Raw genomic sequence first — 21,294 nt, 5'->3', positions numbered from 1 at the left:
CGATTATTACTTGACATAGATCAATTATTCGGAGTTGTTAAGCAGTTTGTAATGGAGATCTTTAACTTCTGAAGAAGCCATGCAAAAAAGGCAAACAAGTGATTGATATTGAAACTCCTATGGTTGTTTAAATATAGAAATGGTGCAAAAAAAAAAAAAAAAAGCGTGTTTATGGATTGAGTTGTGTTTTGTTCAAATTTCCGTTTCCGTTGTTTTTGTGTGGATCCGGTACTAAATAGAATGACTTGGAAATGGGATAATAAGTTCGATTTTAGATTTTTAATCATCACCACCATATCATTGAAGCCATATCCCAAAAATTTTGGGCTGGTTGAATGAATCTTGTTCCCTCATTCAAATCTATTTAGAAATTGAGTCCTCTTTTCGTTTTTCTAGAACTTTCAACTTAAATGTTCTTTTTAATTAGTTGTAATCAACCTTTGAATTTCATAAAGGAATGGAAACCCCAAGGGGTTGGCCTAGTGGCAAGTCGAGCCTTGATAAGCTCCTCAAGAAGGGTAGGCAAGTGTTCGAAACCCCACGAAGTTATGAATTCCTTGAGGCCACCCTTTAGGGTCAGGTTGGCCCTCGACTCAACTAGTTGCACGTAGAACTTTTCGAGAGGACGGTGCGTGTGACCATGGGATTAGTCTCACCTGAAAGGTGGGGATGCTCACAATAAGTGAAAAAAAAAAAAAAAAAAAAAAAAAAAAACAGACAACAAAATAATCTTTAAGTTCTCTACCGTTGCTTTTGGATGATCAATACAACAACAAACGGTCAAAAACAAACAATCAAAAGCAAAATTATGTAGCTTGGACAGCTAGGATCAATAGTTGGGGTTTTTTAAGTTTCACTTATGAAATATCCTTACTTATCATCCTTTGCCACGTGTACACAAAAACTTGGAGGATTACTGAATCCCATGCTCCTCTCCCTATGTGTTGATTTCCATTATATTAATCATTAAAGACCATAACAACTGTCTCTCTCTTTTCAAAATCAAAATTAAATGAAATTTGTCAAACGCTCCCACCCCCGACAAATGCGGACCACAACTATCGGATAAATTCCAGTTCAGAGGGGCAATTTCGTCAAACTACGATATTTTTTATGGTCTAAATTATCCTTACCATAATAGCTTTACGCGAGACGGATATAAAACTGGATTGAGTGCATTTTCGTCATTTACTACACCAAGTGACTGACTTACACGTCTCAGCGGTCAAAGTCATCCAAAATTCTGTAAAATAAAATCCATTTCTGTCCCAATCTCTGTGCTTTCTGCGAGACTCTGTGAGTCTCTGTGTGTGTGTGTGTGTGTGTGGGAGAGAGAGAGAGAGGTTGGCTTAAGGGACTCGTCTCTGTTCCTTCAATGGAGCTCGTCCCTTACTCCAAACCAAACGGAACCAATAATTCCTCAAATATTCCATGGCAAGACATGTTTCGATCCGCATCGGTTCGCAAACCCGATCCTGCCCCGCAAACCCATCCTTCATCTCCTCAAAATGGTTCTCCTTTGCCTCCAAAACCACCAGGAGAAACCTCAGAACCAGAATTGGATCCGAGAAAACCCTTATCAGGAGATCCACAGGTACGTCTCGCTCTCTACATAGCCATGGCTCACGCAGGACTCGCATTTACAATTTTTTTACTCTTCGGTGTCTGTAAATTACTTGAAGAATATCTTCGACCGATTCAATGGGCTGTCCTTTGTTCAATTCCTTTAAGAGGAATTCAAGATGCCCTTGTTGGGTTTTGGTCTGAACCCTTGAGATTGGGTCTTACAGAGACTGTTCTAGCAGTCCCTGTAGCAATTTTTAGGGCTTCGATTGGTACCCTTGTTGATATACGACATGCTTGTGTTCGGGTAATTCTTCGTCGAAAGAAATCAGAAGTTTTGCGACAGAGTAGAAATGGGTTCTCGAAGTTGGTTCGATGGTTGGTATCTTTTGGGACTTTTGTTATTGTTTATGAACAAATGGGTGGTTTTGGGTCCTTAGCTCTTCTAGGATTGGGGTTTGTGTTTGCTTATGGTAATGTTGATTCGACGATGTCAGCGGTTTCATCTCTGAGGAGTAGTAGTTTTCGTCGAAGTAAAATTAGCTCGTTTTTGACACGAGGGATTCTTAAAAAATTGAAAACTATTGTGGCTATTGGGTTGATTGTGGCAATGATTGTTGGGTTTTTGGCTGGGGGGATTTTCTTCTCTTATAAGATAGGAATTGAGGGGAAAGACGCCGTAATTTCGCTTAAATCACATGTAGAGAAGAGTAATTATGCGGAGAGGATGGGCGTTAAGCAATGGATGGACGAGAACGATGTTCCAGGATTGATGGACACATATACTGCAAAGTTCTACGAAACCGTGTCTCAACAAATTGATAGTTTGGCAATGCAATATAATATGACTGAGTTTGTATCCGGGATTAAGCATTTTGTAATAACCCCGCCTGTTGATTCTTCGGAGCCTTCAAATTCTTCCCCATATGCTGAAAAGATTGTGAGTTTGAGAAATCGGGTTAGCAAACGAGAATGGGGACATATTTATACAGAGTTGGATGCCATTTTCAGGGAATTACTCATTACAAGGGAGGATTTGGTCGTGAAGGCAAAAGGGTATGCTGTTCAAGGGATGGATGTCTCTAAACGTGTCTTTGCTAGTAGTATAACTCTGCTTGGTGGAAGTGCGAACCTCGTGTTCTCCATCGGTCATTCCATCATCTCTGGAGCAGCAGGTGTTTTGAACTTTGTTTCTCAATCCATGGTTTTCTTTTGGGTTTTGTACTATCTCATCACATCGGAATCCGGTGGGGTGACGGAACAAGTGATGGTTATGTTACCGATTTCGAAACCGACAAGGATCCGTTGCGTTGAAGTTCTAGATCATGCCATTGGGAGTGTTCTTTTGGCTACAGTAGAGATTGCTATCTTTCAAGGCTGTGTCACATGGCTCTTATTCAGACTTTATTCTATACATTTCGTGTACATGTCAACTGTTCTTGCATTCTTCAGTCCTCTATTTCCTATCTTTCCGTCTTGGATTTCAACAATCCCTGCAGCATTACAATTTGTAATGGAAGGGAGATATGTGTTGGCCTTCGTCTTGTCTGCAGTACACCTTGTGCTCATGGATTATGGAGCATCAGAAATTCAGGAAGATATACCTGGTCATAGTGCATATCTTACTGGTCTTAGTATTATTGGTGGAATGGCATTGTTCCCGTCTGCACTGGAGGTAGTTTTCTTCTTCCTTTTACTTTGTGCTCTTTTAAATATTTTTTTGTTGGCACTGGTTACTTGACTTAATTCCAGTTTCTTTCAACTTCTCATACAGGATATTCTAAACAATTGTGTTCACATGATATTATGGTCCTTCCAATCATGATTTAAGTACTAATAAGGTACTAATTTATTTATGGTTGGTTGGTCATGAAAAAGAGATGTTTTGTCTTAAATGGGATTTGATATGTTCTTGGGATTGCCACCTTTAGTTCATACACATGGAGTAGAGGTAGGGGCATCATCATTCAATGTAGATTCTTGAAGTTGAAAGTCTCAGAATAGAAATTACCTTGTTGGAGACTCAATGAGGGCCTTCATTTTGATGGATTTGCATAGAAAGTCACTTTCAACACTAACCAACAAATAAATGGTGCAATCCCTTCTAAGGTGTCTTTCTTTGTATGGCTTGCCTCCCTGGGTAGGATCCTCACATTAGATAATTTGATCAAACGGGGGTGGGTCACTCCAAATTTTTGTTCACTTTGTTCGAGGGATGGGGAATCTGTTAATCATATTCTTATACATTGTCTTTTTACCCGTGCTATTTGGATGTTCTTTTTGTCCCGGTTCCAGGTGGATTGGGTTCTCCCTTTTTCTTTCTTTGACCTTGTAGAGGGGTGGAGTTTCAATATATTCTTTTCTAGAAAGAGGCATCTTTGGGCTATCCTTCCTTCGGCCATTGCTTGGGGTCTTTGGAAAGAGCGCAACAACAGGGTATTCCATAGCAAGGAGAGCTCACCTCACTCGGTGATTTTAGAGATTACTGGGCTTCTGTTCTTGTGGTCCAAGATGAATAAAGCTTTTGAGGAAGTGCGCTTCCAAGATTTCTTATTTAATTGGGAAGCCATTTGTGATTAGTTTCCATCCGTGTAATTTTTTTCTTTTTGGTGCGCTTGTTGTGTTGTTTGGGGGCTATCTCAGCCTCCCTCTTTTTCCTTCTTCATTTATAAAATTTTATACTAATCAAAAAAAAAAAAAAATGGTGCAATCAGACGTAATAAGTTATTACACATGGCTGGAACCATCACTCCCACAAATAGGTAAGTTACTGCCATTAACTCAAGATAGAGTTGTATGGTTAAATAGTATTCATAGTGCATTGCCCAACATTTCGGACAAGGCATAGATGATGATGGTAAGTTTCTATGCCTTAAAAGAGTTTATAATAAAGATATTATTAGACTATAAATAAGGATTTTTTTTCTTAATTAAGCACCGACCATCAGCAAAAACATTTTGAATTACCCGTTTTCTCGAATTACTATCCTCTTCTTACAGCTTACCAATTTTCTGATTCTCTATAAAACTCATTTTGTGTCTGATTTGTGGTAAAGCTGTTTATCGGTAGCTAGCACCTCGTAATTGATGTTGAGCATTTGGGTTTCTTTTTCATCAACAGGGAGCGATAATGGGCCCACTGATAACAACAGTCATGATTGCTTTGAAGAATTTGTATGCAGAGTTTGTTCTGGCACAACCAAAGGAGACTGACAAGTGAACATTGAATACTGAAGTTGTGCTGGTCTCTGGTACCAATGTGTGTGAAGAACTCTTATCTCTTTGTTTGGCCACAGGAGGTGATGTTCTTTAGGACTTGTTGATGCCACTGTCTCTATGTCCATGTAGAATAGCTATTCATTTTTATTGATGATGATATTCCCAACTAGGAATTATTTGTGTGGGGTTTTTCTGTAAGATATTATGATTTTAGAGAGAGATTGATCTTTTCTGTTGTTTGTGGGTTGTTTGTTTAAAGAGCAAACTGTAAATTGTCTTGTAATGATTTTAATAAGCTTCTGGGGATGATCTTATGTCTGTCTTTGGTCACAGTGGAATGGAGGATTATCAATTTTTTACAAAAAGGAAAAAAAAAATAGTAGTGGAGTGGAAGAACATAATTCATTTAGGCGAAATCCATTATCTTTGGGATGAGGCTTTGTTCTTTTTTTTAATGTGCAAATTGAATGATTGTGAATCCCCATGATGATGTGTGGGTGAGGATGTCAGATTGATTTAGATAGGCTTTGGTATTATTTTTGTGCTCACAAAATGATTTTTAAGAACTTAAACGCTTGTAGTGCATGTAAAATGAGACTGATTGTAGACAAAATCAGATTCAGTCCCATATGAAAACTCAATGTGATACGATGCTGAATTGCTTCTTCATAGTGTTTACGAGATTGGGTCCTAATTTTATAAACGTGATTTGGACATATTAATCACCTAAATGCTCTCGACATTCAACATGTAACAAAAAAATCCCTTGATTTCTCTTTCCAAAATCAGGCATCTTCAACCCTTTAATAATTTCTTTAATCCCACTCTTCAACCTAAAGATTTCAGTACTTCAACCTCTGAGCAGAGAGTCGTCCTGGAGTGACCTCAAGATTGGACTGTATATTGCACATCTTGAGGTGTAAGTAAAGATTTTATTACTTCAACCGCTGAAAAGAGAGTCGTCCTGGAGTGACCTCAAGATTGGACTGTATATTGCACATCTTGAGGTGTAAGTAGATAGGAATCATAGATGTTTTCAAGCATGTATAGTTCCCACACTTTCGTGTTAGGATGTGTGATGTGAAGTCCAGTCTTGGGTTCACTTCCGCATTATTCTTAAAAAAATTTACTGTCCTTTTCAACTTTCAAACCTCACAAACAAGATAGATTCTTTGAAGTAGAAGATCTAACAAAAGTATTTTACCAAAAGTATTAAGATGCGATTTAAATAGATGGATTTAAGAAATGATCAATATTTTTTATTTTATTTTATTTTATTAAATTTGTCCATAGAGGTTGAAGAATTTGAAAATGACTGGTTTAGGATTTTCTGTTACAAGTCGAAGATGAGAATATGTAAGTCATTTTTATCAGTCTATAATAGAAGACTGAGGTCAGGGGCATGTCATCATTTCAAAACACAGTGGTATCTCAAATATTCACCCAAACGTGGAGCAATCACCCTATCTATTACACTAAAAAAGTCAAAAAAGAAAAAGAAAAAAAAAGTAAGCCCATTTAAATCCAACTTAATCCTAAAAAGTTGATAATAATTTTAGTAGGCCTCAAGTGGCCCCGTTCAAGGAAGCCCAACTTATTAAAGTATATTAACGAATCTTTCGTCTACTGTCGGTGCAAAAATGACCACAAATCCCTACTCCACGAATCGAATTATCTTACACAACTCTCCTTTTATATATGGCCCACTCTTCCGCCTCTATTGGCCCATTCATGATGGGCCCACTCATTGATGGGCTACACACACAAAGTTACTGTAGTTATTTTCTCATAATGGGCTCAATAAAAAGTCTTCTAGTGGAAAGGACAACGTGTGTGTAGGAAAACATTATTCCACTTCTGGAGCATAGGATCCCCGCTCGTGTAAATATTCTATGATAGAGAGTTAAAAGCATTCGGTGCCCCCACGTACTCAAAAGCATCCACGTGTAATAATAAGACAAGATATGCGCCATACGCACCCTGATCATTTTAACATCTATCATTATAGTTTATTGATTCTTCATCATCGCTGACCACGAAACCCGAGAAAGTAGAAAAACTCTTGATGAAAGAGAGACGAGGGGGTTAGACTTTGAAGCTTCGATGCTTCAAGTTCAAACCAGTAGGAGAGAGTGAGTGAAATTTCTGAGCTGCATTCGATCTATCGAGAGAGGTGAATAATAAAGTACGGAACTCTTGTTCTCTGATTTAAAAACCTAGATCTGTTTGATGCATTCTTAGATTAAAGTTGCAGATCTTAGATCGATTGATTGAAGTGGTAGTAGTAGATGTACATGAATTTATAGATCAGAAACCCTAATTTTATCTTCACTTTTAGATCTGGAAACTTTAGTCCATTTTGTTACAGTCAGTTTGACCAGATCCAGGCTTAACTGTAATTGTACTTTGGATTTCGTTGATTTTGTGTGTGTGTGTGTGTGTGCTTATTCGCATTATTTGATTTCTTCTGATGAAACTTACTTGAAAACGAAAACTAGATCCAGGCAAATCTGTTTTTCTCTCCTTCTGATCTAATTCTCATTTAATTGATTTGTAGTTCATTTGTTGCATTACTCCGATCTTTTGCTTTGTGTGTATATTTGGGGTTTCTTTATTATTTCTGGTGAAATTTGAAGTCTAATCTGTACTAGTCTCCATTTCCCTATATTTGAGCTGATTCTGGTTGAATTTTTAGTTTGATTTACAGTTCATTTGTTGCATTACTCCGATTTTTTTGCTTTCTTTTGTAGATTTGGGGTTTCTTTGTTATTTCTGGTGAAATTTGAACTCTCTAATCTGTACTAATCCCATTTCCCTATATTTGAGCTGATTCTGATTGAATTTTTAGTTTAATTTGTAGTTTGTTTGTTGCATTAGTCCGATGTTTTACTTTCTGTGTATATTTGGGGGTTTTTTATTATTATTTCTGGTGAAATTTGAACTCTAATCTCTACTAGTATCTGTTTCCCTAATCCTATATTTGAGCTGTTTCTCATTGAAATTTGAATTTGATTTTGTTTTTGTTGTTTTTTCCCCCTTTTTCTTTTGGTTATGGTTGAGTAGACGTAGGGAGTGAAGGATTTCTGGCACGAAGATGTTAGGTCGCATGTCCTTATCCAGATCCGGAAGTTTCCGGGCAGAAAATCTAGGTCAAAATGCCCTCGCAATGATTGGAAACCTCTGTTTTACTATTTTTGTACTTGCTGTCTTGATCTTTACCATCATCGCTGCGACATACCAACCTGAAGATCCTCTGTTTCATCCGTCAACTAAAATTACCAATTTCCTTATGTCCAACTCCAATGCCACCTTCAAATCTGATGATACTGTCACCAAGACGGGTGAAGACTTTATGGCTTCGAATCAAACTGCATTTGCAGATTTCATAAACATCACAGATGTTACTGTCACTGAAGGGACTGCTGTTCCTGAATGTGAGGGTGACTTCGATAAACCAATTGAGTGCTCCGACCCAGAGATCTTTCATTTGATGATGAGAGCCGCCATAGAATATTTCAAGGATATCCATTTCTACCGATTCGGAAAGGCTGTTTCTGGATCGAATTCTAGCACTTGTGATATGGCATGGCGGTTTAGACCCAAGGAAGGGAAAACTGCCGCATTTTACAAGGATTATCGTAGATTCGTGATTTCTAGATCTGAGAACTGTAATTTCACTGTGATAGGGATCGGAGATTACCATACAGGTGTGAATGCAAGGAAAAAGAAGAAGAATCAAAAAGGATTCGAGAAGAAGAATCCAAAGCAAGAAGAGATTACCAATACTCTACCTGTAGTTGGGGAAATTGCAAATGATACACTTCCCGTGGTTGAATCTGAGGGTTCGTTCAGTCAAGGAAAGTACTTGCTTTACACTGGTGGTGGAGATAGGTGCAAGAGCATGAACCATTACCTTTGGAGTTTCTTGTGTGCTTTAGGCGAAGCTCAATATTTGAATCGAACATTGATCATGGATTTAAGTCTTTGTTTGTCTTCGATATATAGTTCATCAAATCAGGATGAGGAAGGGAAAGATTTCAGGTTTTACTTTGATTTTGAGCATCTAAGGGAGTCAGCATCTGTGTTGGATCAGAGTCAATTTTGGTCTGATTGGACGAAATGGCAGAAGAAAGATGGATTGAGTCTTCATCTTGTTGAAGATTTCAGGGTTACACCTATGAAGCTTTCTGGAGTGAACGATGCTTTGATCATGAGGAAGTTTGGGTTGGTGGAGCCAGACAATTACTGGTATAGAGTGTGTGAAGGGGAGACCGAATCAGTTATCCAACGGCCGTGGCACATGATCTGGAAATCAAGAAGGTTGATGGACATAGTGTCAGGGATCGCTTCAAGAATGAATTGGGATTTTGATTCTGTTCATGTTGTGAGAGGGGAGAAAGCGAAGAACACAGAGCTCTGGCCTAATTTGGCCGTGGATACTTCACCTGATGCGCTTCTCTCGTCTCTTCAAGACAAGATTGAAGATGGAAGGAACCTTTATATTGCTACGAATGAACATGATACTTCCTTCTACGACCCATTAAAGGATAAATACACGACACACTTCCTTGATGATTATAAGGATCTTTGGGATGAGAACAGTGAATGGTATACAGAGACAATGAAGCTTAATGGTGGGAATCCGGTGGAGTTCGATGGTTACATGAGAGTGTCGGTTGATACTGAAGTGTTCTTGAGGGGAAAAAAACAAATTGAAACTTTCAATGATCTCACAAGCGACTGCAAGGATGGTATCAACACTTGCCATCCGACAACTTGATCAATACTCATCAAGGATGATCGTCAACTGAGCTTTGAGATCTTACTTCTGCTACGATTGTGATTTCCAGATGTATCGTTAGCCATTATCTGTTGTTGCTTGTTAAAATTATTTATGCCCACATTGGTAGAGCTTTGGAATCTTGAACCTGTAGGAGAACAATTGCCAGTTTTTCATTCGAGAACTCATGTTAAATTTTGATTACACAACTGATTTGCTTTGTTTGTTTGTGCCTCTTAAAGTTAATGTATTTCCATTATCTGTTCGCCTCAATGTATGCATGGTTATCACTTATCATGCTGTATATGATTATTATTATTAATTATAAAAAAAATCGTGCTTCAAGGAGTCTCAGGCCTACCTTGAGCACTCGATGGTATGTGCTATTGAAATCCGATTGTCAAGCATTCTCTTCTGGGTATCCTCTTACCTGATATCATGGTGAAAGGAATTTGTAGGAATTCAGATTAAATAAAAGCTGAATTGATATGATCATTGCAGAAAACTTTAATATGCTTCCAAAATAATGTACTACAGACTAAAGATAAAGAAATTTTTTATCAGACTGTGGATCTAGGCTCATGTTTCATAAGCATATTAATGGTGAAATAATTTAAATTTACGATTCAACCTTAAAATAAAAATAAAACCTCCAAAACCATTTTTCTATGAATAACTTTAAGAAGCAATTTTGTTTTATTTTTTTAGAAAAAGGAACAAGAAGGATTGTAATTTTATTATATAATGATATTTTTGTAAACAATTTTTGAAATTTTGTGATATTTTAACATTATCATTGTACAAAGACAATAAAACTCTACTAAAAGACAAAATACTTTCATTGGGTGGGTTTGTTCCTTTCTCGGCTGCATTCATCAATAATCAAAATATATCTGTGAAAAGTGAGAAATTCTGCCCTTGTTATTTATGTGTTGGAAAAGGATAGTGGTAAAGGCACCCCACTCCATAGCCAATTTTATAGATCATCCTCACCAAAAATCATCCCATTCTGATACTTCTTTTCTATGCCTGAAAAGAGATACTTTCTAATAAAAATTAGATTTTTTTTGGATTAGAAATGAAAAAATGTTTCTCAAAAACAAAATTGCATGACTAACCAACATTACAATGGGAACTCTGACTACAACAATTAAACACTACAACAGAAGGTGGTGTGGTGACTCGGAACTATGTCCAACGGGATTCAATGCCGCCACCAGATGGAGAGTAGCCAGTTAAGGGTGGCCTGTACAATAAACGAATGAAGCGAACTGGGATGCTTTTCAACTTCATTTTCGACCTGCCTTCCACTTCTTGACTGGAAAGAGCGTTAATTTTGTACTCGAAAGGTAAGATCCAGCATCTGTAGGTCGTAATCTGGAAATGGCAACTTGATTCTGATCATTGTTCTCGTCGCCATCCATAAATGGTTTTACCTCAAAAGCCCCTCTAGTAAAACCTCTGGCGACCTGATATAGAGCATAGAGTAATTAGTTTTTAGTTTTACAGATTATACGGAAAACTGATAATCCATCAATGATCCACATATTTAATAAATATATACACATACTTTGGTATATATTTATTTCTATCAAAACAGTCGATTTTTTGCCAAAATATGTTTTTGACATATTTATCAAGAGGGCCATATACCCATTTTGGAATTTATTTGTACAAAAATGGATATCTACTGTGCGAATATTAAATTGAAATTACCTTTATAATCTCCTTTTTAAATTCATTCAAATGAACTCGTTTTTCCAAAAAGGGTACCCATTTAGCTTAATACCCTACTTTCAACAAGAAATAAATCCTCAACCCCAACAATGGTTCTGGCTTTTTTATAATTTTGTAACCAAAAAAAAAAAATGGACCTATTATTTGAGGTTCACCAGATGGCTAAACAGTAATATGACAAGTGTGGCATTCAAGGGGTGCCCATTTTGGTAAAAAAAATTAGCAAAAATGGGTATATGGATTTTTTGTTAATATTTTAAAATTATGGATGGACAGGTAATTTTGGCCTCAAACATAACCATTTTGGCACTTTCTCTTAAATAAAGTTATTGGATTCGCACTAAAGAAACTATTTCATGCATGAGGACTACCTTTAAAAGAATCCAGACTTTGAGAGAACTACTCAAGAGTGCAAGTCTTGTCCTTTTTCCTGAAGTAAGGTAGTTACACATGAAACGGTCCACCCTCAGGACGAATCTTGGCCAAGACTTTGGATTTTGAGGATTTGCCTTCTGGTCGGACATTGCCTGAAACAGAGAAGAAGAAGATGTCCAGTAAATACAGCTACACCGGAAGAGCATATTAACCTTGAAAACTGTAAAAACTGATGAAGTTGCGAAAAAGAGTAAAAAGTCGTTGGAGATGCTAAATCCCATTAGGAGAAACAAAGGGTGGTGATATTTGATCCCATGAGAGAAACAGAAACTCATATACAAAAAAAAAATGCAGAACTACTCACAAGTAATCGGCAAATTTCATGTTCAATTTTTGAAAAGGAAGTCTCCAAAGCTTCAACTCTCCCTGTAGCATGACAGCAAGTGCATGGTTCACTAATCATAAATGTCACACTTGGACGAACCTGCAACCAACCATGGAACCACAATTCATTAGATCAAAAAGTAGGTAGGTACTACTACAATGGTTGATCTCAAAAAACAGTTTTGATTTCTTCCAATATTATCTAATTAAGTATCGTCTATACTTAATATATATATGAGGAATACATACTTATATATTCACAAGTAAGAAATAATACCCTCTTTCTTGTTATTTCCATCAGCCCATGTCTAGACAATTCCGAGACCCTCACCATTGACCGGTCTCTCTCCACAGCCTTCTTAGTTTCTTCATATACCAACCTCTTGTTAGCTGGAAGAGAGAAAAGATAAAAAAATAAAATCAATTAAAGCATTGCTTTGGAAATAATTCACAGAACAAAAGGATAATGAGATGACCAAATTAATTACTATAGTTAATGAAGAGGGATTTCAGAAAGGATGAATAATCAGTCAAGAAGCACCCTTCCTGCCAGGGATTCCTCACATGCCACCATGGGAGGTCCTAAGATACAACAATGAGGAGTCCCACAAAAAAGTAAATAACATTGCAGAGACTTTTTTTACTTACAGTCATCAACCATGTCAATAAAATCTACCACGATAATGCCACCTATATCCCTGAGCCGCAATTCCCTTGCTATCTGAAAAAGTAATTACTATATCAGTAATTAAAAGTAAAATAAAATAAAATCTAGTGCTCTGTTCAAAACATGAAATTTCACAATTATCCATCTAAGACCAATTTCTCCAAATGGTACCCGACTAGCCTCTGACTAGGTTCCAAACAATATTGTACCTAAGAGAGATTTATTCCAAACTGACAAAGCTCGTGCTTTCTTCATCTTCTGAAAGTTCATAATCCCACAAAGCCTAGGTAATTATATTTCATCAAGTCAAACCAACATTGTATGAGAATGCAATAGTGTATTATCTCTTAGGTTTCTATGTTGACAGCAATTTAGTCAAATGTAAACTTGAGTTGCTACAAAACATTCAGGGCATTTATGTATTTTTTCCATGCTTGCATGCAGAGCACATAACATAGGGTAGAGAGAAATATATCAACTTCCACCCATTTCTCTATATTCTTCTTATTCCCCCATCATTATTTGCTTTTATTTTACTACATGGTATCAGAGCCTCCCAACTAGATTGCTCAGGAATACTCATCCAAGTCAGACATGATTAGACTGTTTAACTTGTGACACTAATTTTGATACTAGAGTCATGCTTTACTTCCTTTTCATTTGTGATCAATTTGTGATTCATTATAACTTGGATGTATTGTATGTATCTTCACGACTTCTTTGCCATGTTTTACAGTTTTGGGATTACTTTGGCTTTTGTGGTCTTGGATCATGTCTATTTTATCTTGGCCAAATGGAGGTCTAACTATGGCTGAAAGAGCTTGTTAAATCCTCCAGCTCTGATTCTTTGCTTTTCTTTTTCTGCAAATCTACGGGAGCAGCTATGGTGGTGCTGGTGGTACTGGTACACACATACGAATAGAATTGTAATTCAAAAAGTTCATTTTTACCAACTACAAGGTGGCATGTGCAAACGTGCATATATCAAAAGGGGCTTATTTATAATTTAAAATATTGATTGAAGGGTTATTGAAGATTACATAGTAAAAAAGGATACCTTTTTACTTAATTTTGAAAACTAAGAAACAGTTGTGGCAATTTTCTGGGTTTTTTTACCAAAATGACCCATATTATTTTAAATTTAAATATAAAAGTGGCGGCATTTATGGTCACTCAAATTTTGGTGTCGAACCACTTCTACTCCTACTTCTCTCATTATGATAGTAAAGGTGATCTTACATCTGAAATAATGACCAGGGTTTGGCTTTTAACGTACTTGTTTTGCAGCTGCAAGGTTGACATCAAGAATAGCTTTCTCCTGTGAATTTCCTTGACCAAGCATCCCATGACCCCCATTCACATCAATGGAAACTAATGCCTCTGTTTGTTCAATCACTAGAGAACCTCCATTAGCGAGTGGGACTCTGCAAGATGAGAGAACTAATCAGCATCTATCACAATTTGACAATCAAAATTAGGCATTAATGTTTCATCATTTAGTACAACAAGTAGAGTTCACGATTCATTTTCTTTAAAGATCTAAACTTGCTGGAATTTTGTAAAGTGTTGAAATTATGTGAATGTTGATTTCCAATCCAGATTATCAGTTTCCACTTCGCATGCGTACCATAGTAATCATCATGCATCCTCAAATGATACATCCATACTACATAAATTAGGATGCATCCCTATCATTAATTTTTAAAAACAAGAGTTAATATCTTAAGTATCCATAGAATCATAGTGGTAACTGACAACATAAGATCTAAGGAACAAGTAACCACTGGTTCTCACCTTTTACTAAGCATATTATTGATCTCTTCTTCAATCCCATACTTATCAAAAATAGGAATTCTTTTGTCGAATAGCTCAACCCGATCACAGAGATTGGGTGCAATTTCCTGAAGATAGCTGGTAACCTTCAGATAAAAAAAGAAGGAAGAAGAAGTTAATATTATGTCAGCGATAGTGAAGAAATTCAGATGAGGTCATCAAAATTGCTGACTGATATTCGGAAGTTGGTACATTAAAATCAAAGTTCACAAAGAGAACTTCAATAAATTAAAATAAGACCACATGACAGGTCAGCACTGGGAAACCATAGCCTCATTTGCAGCCTTTTTTTCACCACCACTTTGAAACTATCATATATTACACTTCCAATTAGTCATGACTCTCTTGAAGCGAATGGTATACTGATTTCTTTTGTAATTTTGCCTCTTAACATAACATAAAAGTATAAATTCAGAAAAAGAAAAAAAACTGTAACATTTGTACTTGCTCAACACTTTAGTGTTTTATAAGTTACTTAATATCTCCCAGGGCAACACGAAATCATGTGATCTTATCCATTAAGTAGAAATTTTCCTCGACCGTCCACCATATGTTTACTTGGCTGTCCAAGGAAAAGTAGAGCAGAAATTTTTTCCAGAGAAGGAGATCTCAATTAGAACCTGTTGCATGGTAATTCAACCACCTTACTTGTGCACCGTTTGAATGCACAGGTACGGAGGATGACAACCCATCTGCCTTCCTTATTCAGGTGTTCCTCTCAATTGAACATCTCAAGTTCATGTTATATCATACCTCATGAAACGTCCGAGGAGAATCAACCACCATGCTATTAACCTGAAAATAATTCCAGTTAAACATTGGGAAAATATTATGAGGGGTACTAGAATGAAAAGTTAAGATTGAGAACAACAAATATCTATATATGATAAATAAAGAGAGCTTCTTTTGCCACACCAACTTTTGCTAACACCAACCCCAAGATGTGCGCTAAGTCTCTGGTGATTTACATATGAATTGGGGTGGCATTAGCAAAAGTTGGTCTGGCAATAGAATCTCTCTAAATAAATGAGAATGAGTTCACCTTTTCATTAAAATAGTCCTGTGCAACAGAAAGTGTTTGACCCATTGCCCTATGCAAAATAGCAGGAATAGCTCCTTCCACGCCTTCATCTGCCGCAAGAGCTGCAGATTTTGCGTGTTCCATTATATCTTTCCAGGTTGAGAGCAAGCCTTCCAAGTCTTGCTGCAATTCCTCCAAGGAATGACCAGCAGCAACAGTTCTTACAGTAAGACCAAAACCAGGAGGTTGTAAAGTCTTTGCGATCACTCTTAACCGTGTACGCTCAACACCTGAAATTTTCTTCGAGACTCCAATTCTATCACAACGGGTACTCAATATCTGCAAGACAGGAGAAAGTAAACAAGATAATGAGAAATTAATTAAGGGTAATAAACAATAATTAATCAAATATTGTATGGAAATAGGAAGATAATAATAGAACCTACCCAGAATCTGCTTCTTAGATTCGGATAAGCAGTCAAAGCCGGACCTTTGGTACCCAATCCCTCTTTGACAACTTGCACGATTACTTTAGTTCCTTTGCGAACATGGGCCCATTTGTCTCCATCGGGGTGGGCATCCGTAGAATCTTTCATATCTTGGAGAATATGATGTGAAAGTGGAGTATCATGAGAACCTTCCATTTCACTGGGAAGGGACTCGTTAACAGGCCCAATTCCGTCAACGTAGTCTTCAAAATCAGCTTCTCCCCCACCATAATCAACTATGCTACCATTCATGTTCCTCTTAAGGATATCTGGAACATCAAAGTCATCTTCAGTTTCAAGTTCCTCAAAATCTTCATGCATAAATTGTGCCGGATTGTCCTGATAATCAACTTCAGTAAAGCCATCAATGACTTCAACATCATCATGTGAAGAAGTTTGATTGTCATGGATATTAGGATGCTCTTTATGCTTACTGGTCATGGAACCATTGACTTCTTTCTTCTTGGCCTTACGACGGAATGGAGGAAATACAAAGGGTTCCCTATAATGCTTGATGTCCATAAGCGACGGTCTGGAAATTCCAATATTTACAAATGCACCCCCCATATGAGGAACAAGTTTTGTAACCACCCCAAGATACACACTATCACATTGCACATTGTTTTTAACAGGTTCTAGTAATAACTCAACCAATTTCCCATCTTCCAAGACTGCAATCCTTTGCATTGTACATATAGAAGAGTTAATCAGTATAACAGTGGAAATAGGCTCCTCGACGCAACTTAGTCTAGTCCCGTCTTCAGGATTTCCCATACCATGATAACCCTTGTCAAGAAATTCTATTTTTGTCAACTCATCTTGATTAGATTGGTTCGACTCTTTATTAGACACAACGGACTCTAGCTTATCTTTGAACTCAAGAAAGAAAAGAGAAGATTGGACTAGCCAGGGCTCCTCGACAGGCTGGTTTCTTTCAAAGAATTTGCTAGAATCTGGCCTATTATTATTAACATTAATTGTATCCCTTCCAATAGAGTGAGACTCATCCACAACTGTCTGTTCGATCGAGAACGGCTTCAGCACTAAGGAATCACTTCTAAGACTTCTTAAAATCTCATGCTCATCTGTCAAAACACTGGAAACATTTAAGTGTTCAACGACATGATAAGAGAAGACATTGCAAAGGGCCATAGATACCTAAAAGGAATTGTTACCTCCAGATGGAACTGATGTTGCAAGTTCTGCACTAAGATATGTCTCCTCTGTCCATGAACCCCATGAATGAATTGGAGGTCTTTCAGTTTGGACTGTCATCCATGAATCTCTCAGGACTATGATTTTATTATGTTTTCTTGGTCTGGGTACTGAAACGGAAAATTCGGGTCCAGGTCTCCAAATGAGATCAATGGAAGGCCATTTATCACCTTTTATGAAATAATTGTACTTGAAATTGGTCCCACAAGGTACCTGCCAATGTATATAGAAACTTCAATATTAAATTGCTATTCTCCTAACATGAACTCATAAAAATAGTTAAAACTAGAGGCAACTAGCAAAGTGACTGATGCATCTCCTACTCTTTGCATGCAAAATATTTCAAGAATATTACATAACCCAATTCTAATAATTGAAGTGATTGCACAAGGCCCGTGCTGGAAGTGGTGATGGGCGTGTCCATGGGATTAGTCAGACTAATTCTGGATTCCTATGTATCAACAAAAAAAAATTGAAGTGATTGCAAAGTTTTACCCTTCTTAATAAAATCTTTTAGATGGGAAATGTATCATAACATTTATATTCTTTCTATGTCACAATATGCATAATGCTGACTATATATCGCATTCTGTAACCAATTGCAATTATTATAAACTTTTCTTTGAATCAAACTACCTTTATTTCAGTCTTCCACATGTTAGCATGCTCAGTAGATGGAGACATAAGGATAGCCATCTCTGGTTTCCAACAGCCTAAGACCATAGGATCCCCAGTTATGTACAATAGCTGGCCATCTTTTAAATCAGCTTCAATAGTCCAAAGCACCTTGCATAATTCTCGACGTGATGTATCTGAGTTGTGCAAGAAATCAAAGTTTTTGGATGCGCCCACCAATATAAAGTACAAATGGAACTAAGAAGAATGCAGCAAAACTTCAATAATATTACTTTCTGGAAAATTTAATCCTGCTGGATTCCGATACTGAGAAAAAAAAGTCTTTTCCTTCCAGCAGGTTAAAAGTTTATGAGATACAAATATGCTAATATTTTTGAAGTACAACTGACAGATTAACATTAAACAACTATCTAAATGTCTGATACTGTTTCTGAAAATCTGATAGAGGTCCAGCAGTTAACTATTCTATTCAAAAGGGGGGAAATATCATTACATGATACTAGTTCACACGTTTTAATGTGTGTTTGTAGTTGAGGTCAAAACAAGCCGATCAGATGTGAATCTAATGATCTAAGCACTTAGAAATAGTATCTGAAAACAAGATAAAACTACTACTAAGCAAATTAGACCGTGTCTAACATGCATGTCCAGCAGGTATTTCTGACATGGCATTCTTGTCAAAAAAGAAAAAGGAGAAACTGCTTCGGTTATGGAGGTATCAAAATTTTACAAATATATTTAAAAATGTAACTATCACATACCTTTCCTCGCAGACATTACAGGTGATTTCAAAAGACAATTACAGTGTCCTGGATGAAGAGTGATCTTGAACACATTCTGCATGGGAATTCGATGGCAGACATACCTGTTTCAGTAAAAGCAAAGACTGGTGATTGTTCATTCAAAGACAGATAAAATTTCTATGCTAATTCAGCTGGATACGCAATAAGTTAAATGAAAGGTAATACGATTTTGGGTCATAGACGATATGGGCATTTATAATTGTGTTACATGAACCCTGTAGACTGAATTGGATCAGGATTTAGAATCACAACCAAGTGAAGCGTTGACTTGGATTCAATATTCACCAAAATCTTTTCTTCAATAAAAAACGAAACAAAAAATTGAAGAAAAAAAAAAACAGTTGCTTCAAAAACAATTTTTTTTTTAAATGATGGTTGCACTACTTGCAGCCCCGGCACAGCAGGGCTTGGGAGCATTATTAGAGATGAGTGGGAGACATTATGAATTTACGCTTAAGGCGAGGAAATTCTTACTTATTCCCTAGTAGAAGTTTGAACGTTTGTTACCTTTTTGACTGTCTACTTGTAAAAATGGATGTTTTTCCATGCATTCATAAGCAGCTACTTGGGTATTGGGGCTTTGGAAACTAGCCAGTATAATTCAATTATGTTTAAGATTTGGCTAGAGATTTGAAAATAACAAGTAAATACCCTACATCATGCCAGAAAATTTAGCTGATTCATTGGTCAAACAAGATGAAAGAATCTTACCATATTATTATTTTTTTAATCGGTAATCTTACCATATAATTGAAATGCAGCATAAAGAACAAATGGACCATAAGCCCAACACAAACAACATAGAGTGTTAAGAACCCAAGTATGAAATACATGGGAAATAAAATAAAAAATGCAACCCAAGAACTAAGAACACTTCAAAAGGTGAACTAAGGAGATCAGCTAACGACAACTATGAGAAACTAATTAGTATTTTTTAAATAAATTTTGCATTAAAATCCAAGTAACAAGGGAAGATAAAAGTATCTGTTAAGATCACCACTTCTTTTCTTTCTTTTGTTTGGTGTTGGGAACTCCAATCTTTTACTTAAAGAAAACGTTTTTGCGAGAAGGCTCTTGAAATATATAAAAATTCCAAAACAAAAAAAAAAAAAAAACAGTTTGGCGATGAGTCAACTAATAACACATTCATACCAACCAAATAATATTTTGGAACACCGTTATTGAGCCCCAAAACAAAACAAAAAAATTTGCACAAATGGGCTCTTGAAAAGTAAAATATACAAATCCATTAGAGGTTGCAAGAAAAATGATCAAATCTGCAAACAAATTAACAAGAGCATTAGTGCATTACCATAGCAGAAACAGACAAAAATATGATAATTAGCTTGTTTGGCACATAGAGCATATCTTATAAATAACCTAATTTTAGATGCCAGAAGAATAATACTTCAAATCAAGGTTCTAACTTCAAATTACTACGAAAAATAACCCAACAACACCATAAAATACGAATTCTGGAGAACCCAATACACCAAAAAAAACAAACTCAATTCAACCCATTAACAATTAAACAGTTTGAAATTAAAATTCACTCACGGAGACAAAGCCCTTTCAGTGCCGAATAACGAAGAGCGAAAGCCACTGCTTCGGCTGACCATGAGAGGCCGAGGCCGAGCTTCACAGACAACCATTAACATGCCTTCAACTTAAGCCTGGATAAACTGTAACCGCCATCAAAGCTGGTATTGGGTTTCGTGGTGAGTAGTGTAAATTAGGAGGAGTATGAGGGGTGTTTTAGTCATTTGTAGATTATACATTTCGAGAGGCAGACAGAAGCGACTACAACTGGATAGAGAGTCCAGAGTGGGCGCGGAAAGAAGATAAAAGGAGGGTTGGCGTCCTCTGTGGCACGTGAGTTAGAACTCGTTATTCGTCTCGTCTCGTCCAGTTAATACAGAGTTGACTCGCCCAGACGAGATAAACACTTAACTCGATTATTATATGTTATATATAGATTAATTATGAATCTTTTGTAAAATAAAGAGAATTACAAATTTACAACATGCTTAGTTATAAAGATCGCATATAAAGTATTAAATCATTATACATTATTTATTTTTATAAAAATACAAAAATCAATTGACTTGGTCGAGTTTAACTACTCTAATCGATGTTTTTCAAAATATCGTACTAGTGAATTGGATCTTAGATAGGTCAATGTGGAAGATGATTCGCTTTGAAGCATGGTTTTAAAACTTGGTTTTGCTTCTTGTCTTGTTTATGCTAGATAACAAGTCATCTTGGATGAGTTTTCCATTACGTTTGAGACGTCTTGCTCATAATAAATAAAAAAGGAACATGGGATTTTATATCTCGTCTGAAAAATTGACTTGTCTATCCAGCTTGTCCAAGCCTAATACTAAGATGACTCGTGTTCGATACAGATTACAGATATAAAAATGAACAAGAAATAATAAATTTTGGTAAGTAAAGGTTGATCTACAAGGACAACGATCGATTCAAAACTTCTTTCAACTTAAAATCGATGCAAATTTAGTAACCAAATAAAATAGAATGATGAGATATTACAACTAAGAACAAATGAAAATAAA

General features: G+C 36.6%; 3 protein-coding genes across 6 annotated transcripts; 2 read left to right on the top strand and 1 right to left on the bottom strand.

Annotated features, from left to right (window-relative positions):
• The first annotated feature begins 1,265 nt into the window (after positions 1-1,265).
• Positions 1,266-5,088, top strand: LOC147411774 (transmembrane protein C9orf5 protein). 2 transcript variants are annotated; one of them, XM_086452307.1, is made up of 3 exons: positions 1,266-3,238; positions 3,338-3,404; positions 4,685-5,088. In XM_086452307.1, the coding sequence occupies exons 1-2, from the start codon at positions 1,376-1,378 to the stop codon at positions 3,386-3,388; spliced, it is 1,914 nt and encodes a 637-aa protein (XP_086308433.1). In that variant the 5' UTR covers positions 1,266-1,375; the 3' UTR covers positions 3,389-3,404; positions 4,685-5,088. The 2 variants fall into 2 exon arrangements, with proteins under 2 accessions (XP_086308433.1, XP_086308427.1); XM_086452301.1 differs by lacking the exon at positions 3,338-3,404 and having other exon boundaries at positions 1,268-3,238.
• A 1,707-nt stretch (positions 5,089-6,795) lies between these two features.
• LOC147411773 (calcium ion-binding protein) lies at positions 6,796-9,796 on the top strand. 2 transcript variants are annotated; one of them, XM_086452291.1, is made up of 2 exons: positions 6,796-6,955; positions 7,846-9,796. In XM_086452291.1, the coding sequence occupies exon 2, from the start codon at positions 7,877-7,879 to the stop codon at positions 9,560-9,562; it is 1,686 nt and encodes a 561-aa protein (XP_086308417.1). In that variant the 5' UTR covers positions 6,796-6,955; positions 7,846-7,876; the 3' UTR covers positions 9,563-9,796. The 2 variants fall into 2 exon arrangements, with proteins under 2 accessions (XP_086308417.1, XP_086308413.1); XM_086452287.1 differs by having other exon boundaries at positions 6,801-6,967.
• Positions 9,797-10,569: 773 nt separating this feature from the next.
• On the bottom strand, positions 10,570-20,546 carry RNEE/G (RNAse E/G-like protein). Of its 2 annotated transcripts, XM_086452273.1 has the most exons (14): positions 20,279-20,545; positions 18,680-18,783; positions 17,919-18,094; positions 17,243-17,495; positions 16,026-17,152; positions 15,601-15,918; positions 15,312-15,353; positions 14,520-14,644; positions 14,002-14,149; positions 12,707-12,779; positions 12,336-12,448; positions 12,039-12,158; positions 11,671-11,826; positions 10,570-11,031 (listed from the first exon to the last, which is right to left on the bottom strand). In XM_086452273.1, exons 1-14 carry the CDS (start codon positions 20,377-20,379, stop codon positions 10,852-10,854), a joined length of 3,036 nt encoding a protein of 1,011 aa, XP_086308399.1. In that variant the 5' UTR covers positions 20,380-20,545; the 3' UTR covers positions 10,570-10,851. The 2 variants fall into 2 exon arrangements, 1 of the variants encoding a protein (XP_086308399.1); XR_015181101.1 differs by lacking the exons at positions 10,570-11,031; positions 11,671-11,826; positions 12,039-12,158 and adding an exon at positions 12,547-12,640 and having other exon boundaries at positions 12,423-12,448; positions 20,279-20,546.
• Between the last annotated feature and the right edge of the window lie 748 nt (positions 20,547-21,294).

Source organism: Akebia trifoliata, chromosome 1 (genome assembly GCF_017979445.1).
Source record: "Akebia trifoliata isolate Shusen 1 chromosome 1, ASM1797944v1, whole genome shotgun sequence".
NCBI lineage: Eukaryota > Viridiplantae > Streptophyta > Magnoliopsida > Ranunculales > Lardizabalaceae > Akebia > Akebia trifoliata.
The sequence above is the reverse complement of the archived record's forward strand: the minus strand, read 5'-3'. Positions and strand labels throughout refer to the sequence as shown.

Coding starts and splice junctions, on each gene's coding strand:
- LOC147411774 (XM_086452301.1), top strand. CDS start 1,376: ATGGAGCTCGTCCCTTACTCCAAACCAAACGGAACCAATAATTCCTCA. Junction 3,239..4,684: donor TGTTCCCGTCTGCACTGGAG/GTAGTTTTCTTC, acceptor TTTCATCAACAG/GGAGCGATAATGGGCCCACT.
- RNEE/G (XM_086452273.1), bottom strand. CDS start 20,379: ATGTTAATGGTTGTCTGTGAAGCTCGGCCTCGGCCTCTCATGGTCAGC. Junction 18,095..18,679: donor TGTAATGTCTGCGAGGAAAG/GTATGTGATAGT, acceptor TGCACAACTCAG/ATACATCACGTCGAGAATTA. Junction 12,159..12,335: donor TGGAAATAACAAGAAAGAGG/GTATTATTTCTT, acceptor GGTTGGTTGCAG/GTTCGTCCAAGTGTGACATT.
- LOC147411773 (XM_086452291.1), top strand. CDS start 7,877: ATGTTAGGTCGCATGTCCTTATCCAGATCCGGAAGTTTCCGGGCAGAA.